The sequence below is a fragment of the Agelaius tricolor genome, unplaced genomic scaffold, assembly GCF_023055355.1.
Source record: "Agelaius tricolor isolate 1412-34295 unplaced genomic scaffold, bAgeTri1.0.p SCAF_22, whole genome shotgun sequence".
In the NCBI taxonomy this organism is placed as follows: domain Eukaryota; kingdom Metazoa; phylum Chordata; class Aves; order Passeriformes; family Icteridae; genus Agelaius; species Agelaius tricolor.
Window position 1 is genome coordinate 4,492,016 of NW_027269282.1, and position 8,299 is coordinate 4,500,314.

Below are 8,299 nucleotides of genomic sequence, written 5' to 3' on the forward strand. Positions count from 1 at the left end.
AGCAAACCCAGTTCCTCTTGGCTGTGCAGGGCCCTGCATGAGGACAGTTTTCCTCTAGTATTTGGGGCTAGGAGGAGCATGTAGGGTCTCAGGTGGTGCAGGAAAAAGCCCACACCAGCATACTTGCTCCCAGCCTGCACAGTGGGGAGGGAAGCCAGCTGGGGACTTCTTTGCTGGCCCCAGACTGCAGCACTGAATGCAAACAACATTCCTGCTGTTATGTTGCCTGGCCTGGAAAACCTTTCCCTGCAGAGTGCCACCTTGTGCTGCTTATTAGGATGTTGGTCTGGTTTGGGGGAGCTCAGCTCTGGAACTGGGATAAACTCGTGTGCTCAGCAAGGAGGAGCTGTCTTCCTGCTCTGTTCTCCTGTGTGCTGAAAAAGCAGAACTGCACCATCAGAACAATGTTGCTTCCCCAGATGAGGGTTATGTCTGATACGTCTGTTGGTTTTGAGTTTTATCAGTAAATTAATACTGCTTTGTTATTGGCTCCCATTTTAGATTGTTCTCTGGCACTTTGTACAGTGGTGTTTGAGGGTCAGGTTAGCTCATTTGGCAGACAGTGGGCAAGACATCAAGGCTGGTTTAGGTTTGGGTTTGTTGGTTGTGGGCTTTTTTCTCACTTTCCCACTTAAACTTCACAATGGTTATGTGATTTTTTGGGGGTATTTGACCCAAGAGTCAGATGGCATGAGTGTTCATGTTAGCTGTCTCTGGGATGCCTGAGAACAGCAACCTTATCCCGGGGTTCAGGGAACCCAGATTAAGTACCCCGCTCTGCCACAAGTTTCTTGTGTGACTTGGGAAAATTATTTCTAATTTCTGTGTGTTGGTGTTGTCCCCCTGCATAAAAAGTATTACAGAAGACTTAATTTAGAAATGTTGCAAACAGAAATAATGGTTATGGGGAGCAGGTACCAAATTGAGAGAGGCTGTATAAATACTGTAGGTGACTTAGAATATATTTACTTCTTGAAGGGAAGTATGCAGTGTACTTTTAAAAGTTGTTTTGACTGGGTCTTGCAGGACACTTTCCCAATACTATGTAGAAACCCAGGGGTAGGTGGCTTTCTACAGTTGTGAACCACGTGGAAGAGCTCTGTTCTGCTCTTTGAGCTGAAAACAGACTGTGGGGCCATTTCTCCTTTTCCAAAGATGAACAAACATGAACAGATGCCAGTACGGCTGTGTTCCCTTCTCTGTTGGAGATGGAGAATGTGAACTTTGGAAAGGTCTGGCTTGATCCTGGGAAAACAGCTTTGATCAGAGCCTTAGGAGGAATCTGATACTGTGTCCGTCTAAGAGCCACAGAAAAACTAGCCAGAGTTTGGGGCCAGGTTAATCTGGTGCATCTCCACTGACGTCAGTGAGAAGGTGGAACAGTCTGTTCCATCCCCTCACCTCAACTCCTCATGGAGAAGAATTTACTCTGGACCTCAAGGCCAGACACTGTAGGGGATCATGAGGTAGTAATGGCTTAAGATAATTTTTGTCTCTGGTACTGCTTGGAAGGAAACCTTTTGTTAGATTTGCTGATATGCAAGACTGAGGTGATGTTCTTGTTAGACTTGAGGCTGCTACTTGCAGAGGGCATAAGGATGGCAGCAGAAGGACTCCTGCTCTGGCTGTGCCATCTTCTGTTCAGCTGCATTTTGCTCCTCCTCACCGTAGGAGCTCATGCCAGTGTTGAGTACAGTAAGTTGCTGTGTTCCCAAGGCTCCCCTGCAGCTCTCTGAGGACCAAACTTCTGGGCCTCTCAGAGGTGAGGAAGGCTCACAGCTCCCTTAGAAAGAGCCCTTGAGCATCTCTGTCTGGGCAGGAAGAGTTAACTCTTGTGCAGCCTTCATTTGTCTTGCCATTGGGCTGGGAGCCTCACATGCTGCTGGTGCTGAAGGTTCTTTGTGGGTTTCCCAGGCTGGCTTCTGCCCTGGCTTCATAGGCTACTGTGGTGTTGATCCACTTGGAACCCTGGCAAAACACTGGCAAAACACTTCAGCCAGTAAGCTCTGTTTTGTGGACACAGGTGGATTTAAAATGTAAAAAAGCTGTTGACCACCCTTCTTTTCATTTATTTTATTTTGTCTTTTTTGAGGAAGAACTTGCATAAAAGAGAGCAGTAATGTAGTTCACTGGTTTCAGAAAGGTTGGTTATTCTCAGCTTGGGGAATGGAGGAAGGCATTTCCTGCAGGGGAATTTAGTGGCCCAGTGAATGGGTGTCAGCTGAGCTAGAAGCTGGGAAGGGTCTGTAAAATGAGGAAGAATGAGATTGTATATGGTGTGACGATGCATAAGCAGGAGACATAGCTGAACCTGAGTCAAGTAAGACAGGAAGCAGTTGGCCTGGTGTGCAGATGAATGTTCTTGTTTTGCTAAACATGATTCAGGTACTCTAATTTTCACAAGCTGTGGGATATTTCTTTCGTTATTAAACTGTTGATAAAGCTGAGTGGGGTGAGTGAATTTGGAGGAGAAGCACTGGGTCTGTGTAGGCATTAAGGATGTACTGGAGGAGCCCCTTACTTGTAGCCAGCAGCACCCTCTGAGACAACAATCTATCCATTGTGGTACAGATGGAGCTCTTGGAGTCCTGGACTCCTCTGGATCCAGGAGCTGATGCCAAATTCAGGCAGGAAGATGACCAGGTTCAGGAGAGATGACAGATCGTGGGGTCTAAATGCCATCTGTGTATTGCATAGGACAAGGGCTCTCAAGGACTGTGTTCTCCTCAGTAGAAAATAGTTACCTCACTGAGAACCCAAACCAAAATGCAGATGTTCTGCAAGTGCATGTATTTGCCCATTTATCAATAATAAATGTGTAAACCAGAAAGGTCAGCTGTGTTTAATGTCATGTGGCAGCTTTGTGATTTTAATTACAGTAAAAAGCCCAATGACAAATTAATTCAATGCTCTTTAGAGCTTGTTCCTTTCTGCTGCAGTTAGTTGTGTTGCCTTACCTGTGCCTGGGCAAAGTTGGGCTGCCTCTGCCATGGTAGAAGAAATTTTATTTAAATAAAGAAAAATGGGGTAAAGTGCAAATTACTTGCAGATTCTCATGTACTGGGGGACTTCAGTGAAGCTTAATGTTTCAACAACACCTTGTTACTGTGTTGGATAGCAAGGTTGCAGGGGGATATCACTGTAACTGGCACAAAAAGGTTGTTGCATTTGACCTTAAATTAGAATGACTGACAATTTCTGCTTCCCTCTTTCTTCCTATTCTGTATGCAGTTTCAGGTATCTGGGGTAAATTGGGATAACTTGACTTTGTCCTCTTTCAACTTTTTGTTGCATAGACAGGGACTGCTCTGCTATTTTTGTTGTTGTTTGCTTGGCCCCTTTATCTTAAGCTTCTGAAACTCATTCTTGATCTTTTTCCAAGCTGTTTTCAAAATGTAGTGAGCAGGATCCTCCTCCTTAATAACATTTCTTCAGTTTTTAGGAGTAGTTATCAGTTTGGGTGTTTTAAATTGACTGCTAAAGAATGACTGCTATAGAAACCTGACTTTTAAATGAGGACCCTGCAGACGATTTGTGCTGGAGCTACTTTTAAACTGCAGCTGCTGTTTTGAGCAGTGCCAGTACATGTGCTTGGTCTTTTGTTTTCCCCTCTGAATGTGTCCATACCCGCCCAGCTCTGGTTTCAGCTTTGCAGGTTCTGCCTGCCCTGCCCACCTGACAGCAGGGATGTGAATTCCCCTGGTTTGTGTCCTTGTTCCCTGGGTGGCACAGGCAGTGGCTGACTGTCAGCAGCAGCACAGCAGTGGCACCCTGAGCACACTGGTCACTTGCTGCCCTACAGCCAGAGTGTTCCCCGAGTTTTGGCAACAGTTTTCAGCTGTGGTGTTCGTCCTGTACCCATCAAAAAGCTGGTGATAGTGCACCAGGATGAGGCCTTGATTTCAGTCTGCTGATAGTCTCTAAGTTCTCAGTTAAGAGATAAAACCAGCTCAGTTAAAGAGATCCAGTTACATTTGTTTCTGGACCTATTTAAGACACTTATTTTTCTGACTTGTATCAGTAGAGGCTCCTCCACTTTTTTCCACTTCACTGACAGCACTGTCCTTGTTTAACTCCAAATAAATCTTAGTAACACGTGCTGCCCAAAGATGAGGGGTAAAAACTAATCTTTAGATTAGGAGCTATAGAAAGTGAAATGAGTAATGAACAGAAGAGAGAGGATTGTTTCCCTTTTTGTGTTGTCCAAGCAAAAGGAAACTGTTACAGAAAATTTAAATTAGTGAATGGTGATAGTGGGGAGCAGTGCTGGACTTTTTTCCTGAATTTGGGTGAAATAAAAAATTAAAACTTTTCCAGATGGTCCCAGTGAGACCAAGCAAAACATAGGCAGGTAAAAGAAGAAGCCTCCCTGTAGGATTGATTCAATACTGCTGAGATTCTTTCATTTCCATTCAGCTTCAGTGGGAAGGTGTTAGGGGGGTTGCTTTTTTTTCCTTGCCACAGACGTGGTTAAAAGTCACAGCGAATATTTCCTGACTTGGTGAAAAGCCTGTGACCTCTCTCAGTTGTCTTGTTCATCAGAAGGCAGATAGGTAATAAAGAGTCTCCTGTGTGAGAGGAGTAAGGAGAACCTGCTGTTTTAATTTTGTTCACAGCAGCAGGCCAAACTTTGTTCTTTCAGTGCTGGCCTTGGTAACTGGCTCAATATAATACAGGAATTCAACCCATTGCATATCTTTGGCCTTATAACTGCTAATGTCATAGCCAAGAAGAGTGCACAGTCTCCTGCAGGAGCATACAGTAAAAAAGAACAATAAGCATGTTTCAAACTATGTATGGGCAGTGGTTCTAAAGGGCCTCAGCTCAGTCCTGATGGGCTCATTTGGGTCCAGGTTGCCTGGACAAAGGATTTTGCTGGTTTAGACTTGGGGGGGTGGGGGGGGGGGTTGATTTGGGAGACTTTCTGGACTAAATATTCATGTTTCTGATTCCTGGGAACTAGAATGAAGGCATCCACCTCTTTAGGGAGGGAATTCAGGAGTTTTCTCAAGATGAAGAGTTTGACTATAGTATGCCTTGCCTTTCGGGTATCCCATGTCCTGCTGAGCAGGGTGGCTTGCACAGGTGTATGCTAACATTTTGTTTTTCCTCTGCTCTCAGCCATGGTCAGCTAAGGCTCATTTACCTTGTTTTTTGCAGACATCCACAGTTTAGTAGTCATTTTCAATGCAGTTCTAACACCTGTTAGGCACTCCTCCTTCCTTTTTTTTTGGAGAAGCATTTAATTATGACAGGGTTTCCCTTGGAGCACATCCTCCATTCAGTTCCCTAATTGTAGAATTCTCTGTGGGATTCTCCAGATGGGGGACAGAGGATAATCTTCTCAGAGCTCCGGAAGAAATGTGATGCCAAATTAAAGAAAATAGATCCTTTTTATTAAGCTCTTGGGTTCTTTTTACTCTTATTTTAAGGTGACCTTCTGTTAAAGAGAAATGTTGGACAAATGGCTATCCTTTTAAATAATCCTCAACAACCATACCTGGGTTAGATTAGAAATCCTGAATGGATTTAAACTTTTTTTGCCACTCATTCTATCATCACAGAGGCAAGGAGAATGAACTTGCCCGTTTCCCTTTTGTTTCTAGTTGGTTTCATTTTCAAGCTGCAAAGCTCCAAATTAAGGAATATTGGCAGTGTGCTTGGTGTGGTGGGCAGGTATAAAGACAAAGCCCCCTCCTTTGTGGAGTGTCACAGTGTCACTTTATGGGTCACTTCACTGCATGCTGGTGTTGTGGCAGTGCTGTTCCCATCCCCAAGGGGTTTCCAGGCATCCTAAATGTGCTATGCAGTGCCAGAGATGTTTGCAAACAGGGCACTACTGGCTATCCCATTTTGTGCCCAAATGCTGGCCGTGTCTGCTTCTGCTAAATTGGCTAAATCTGGCATGTGATGGCTGATGGGCTCCAGGGGCTGTCCCTACAGGGCCAGTTCTGCTGGAAGGAAGGTTCCCATGTATTTGATGCACAAATTAATTCTCTATGAGCTCCTGCATTAGAAGATGGTACTGATATTTTTATAGCGTGAATGAAGAAATTAAAGCACAAAGAAACAACTTCAGTCCTGTATTGAGTTGGTGGCAGTGCCAGGAGTCTGGAAGTGACAGGCTCTGGTCCCTTATTCTAATCATTGCCTCTCTTTAAGATTTTGTGTGCATTAAAGTCTCTAGGGAACATTTTCTTTAGCAGTAAGGGTACCAGCATTTGCACTGGAGGGAAGGAACATCTTGTCAGCAAGGTTATAGATTTTAATGTATGTAGTTGGTTGGTTTTGCAGTATGATGTGCCAGTGGGGATGTGCACGGCTTGCAGCAGTTGAACTTCAGTGCTCAGAGGTCAAAGGTGGCTAATCCAATTTTTTTTTTATTTTCCAGGTCTACGCACAACGAACTAGAAAAGAACCGGTAAGTAGCTAATGAGCTGAATTCTAAAAAATGTAAGCCTGGTGAGCATAATGTGTTTTGACCTTACTCATGCAGGTGCTGTTTGATCAGCTTAGACAGCTGTGAGTGACCACACTGCATCATGTAGTTTTAAAAGTTGGGGGGAAGACACAAAAAGATCTGAAAAAGAAGCTTTGTTTTTGGTTGGGTTTTTTTTTCTCTCTCTCTGAAAAGGCAAGAAGTGACCCAGTTTTGTGACTAATCTGTATGCAGAGTAAATACTGTTCTTCTCCTGACACAGTGAAATCTGATTGGGGCACTTTCCATACATGAGGTTGCTACGGGATCAGGTTTCTTGGGCGCTGGGTACTATGTGTTACCATGAACCAAAGGGCAGAGCCCTGTGCTCTGCACCCTCTCCCCCCACCCTGCACTGGGCTGTCATAGTCTCTGTAGCACAGAAGAAAGTACCATTGTCCAGAGGCTTGGAGCTCTGGCTACCTGTGCTCCTGCAGAGACTCTCCTAACCTGTTCTAGGGTTGCGCCTGTTTATCCTTGAATCTGATGTTTTAGCAAGCCCTGCAGTTTTGTTACTTGGCTGGCTCTTCTAAATGACTCAACCCTTTTGTAACAGGAGTTAAAGTAAGATAAATACCATTGAGACAAGGGGAGCCAGTTCACACACAGATCAGATTATCGACTTCCATTCAGGATGCTATAGTTAAGGTTGTGGCAGGGTTTCCATTATAAACTTATCTTGGCTCTTCTGTGGGATTTTAGGGGGGCTGAGGGTGGGTGTCTGTGTTTTTTGTGGCTGCTGTAACAAAGGCGGTGCTTTGGCCAGCTGCTCCTATGAAGAAACCCCCAGGGTGGGAAGGAAAGCTGAGTCTAAATAGGTTGATTGCCTCCTCTCTTAGCAGCCATCATTTAACAAGGGATGGGAGGACTGTGAGGATGGCCAAAGACACACAGAGCCTTTGAGCCAAGTGTGTATTTTCATCCAGACAAGATCTTCCCCTTCAAGGGAATTGCAGCTGAGTACCTCATGAATTGTGTTGCCTCAGTTTCCCCCACATCTGCTTACCCCTAGCAGCAGCAATGCTGGGAAGCAGCTTGGCCTTTGCATGGTGTGGGTGTTTCCTTCCAGCCTGTGCTCTCCCTCCTGGTATTTTTTAGTATCTACAGAATTGCCAGGGTCTTATCTCTCTGGGTTGATGCAGGGAAGGTTTTTTATTTGGGTTGTGTTGCTCCCTGAGCTTCAGCCTTTCCAATCCCTGGTTGAGCTGTGTTGAGGAGTGTTGGCTCCTGGGTTTTCCAGTGCTCTCACTGGTTCTATTTACCAGTGAGGGAAAGAAAATGCAGTCCTTGGGCCTGACCCAGAACTGAAGGTGCTTATTTCTCCATGACAACAGTAAACCGTCACTAATCTTCAATGTGCTTATTTGCATATCTAATTGTTACTGCAAATGCTGTTTTTACTCAGTACAGCTTTAGAGCAGAACTGTCTCCATCTTTCCCTGGACCAGCCTGGTCCTATCACATTGGCCAAGTTTGCATGGATATGTGATCATCTTCTTCTAGCCTGAGGGCAGGCAGCAAAACTTCAAATTCTTAGCAGCCAGTGTTGCATACTTACTGTCCAGCTAAGGACTCTATCAACTAATGGGATTGGGATGTGCTGGGTACCACTTGTCTGTGTGAGTTGAGGAAGTTCCTGCCTTGATTCCCTGTCTTTTACTGAGGACAGTTACAGTATCTGAGGTGGGGATACCATAAGGATTAACTATTGACTAGCAGGTCAGGAAGTGTTACTTGCGAGAGGAGTGTTATTACTTGAGCTTCCCCTTATGCCTCCTTTTCCTGAATATTGACAAGGTGTTTGCTTGTTGCAGAATTTGT

General features: G+C 44.8%; 1 protein-coding gene across 2 annotated transcripts in view; it reads left to right on the top strand.

Annotated features, from left to right (window-relative positions):
* Nucleotides 1–8,299, top strand: part of MXI1 (MAX interactor 1, dimerization protein) — a 54,911-nt gene that overhangs the window by 20,693 nt on the left and 25,919 nt on the right. For both annotated transcript variants that reach the window (XM_071446178.1, XM_071446179.1), the window contains exon 3: nucleotides 6,392–6,421. In XM_071446178.1, the coding sequence (XP_071302279.1) occupies nucleotides 6,392–6,421 (30 nt within the window). The remainder of the gene's footprint in view (nucleotides 1–6,391; nucleotides 6,422–8,299) is intronic.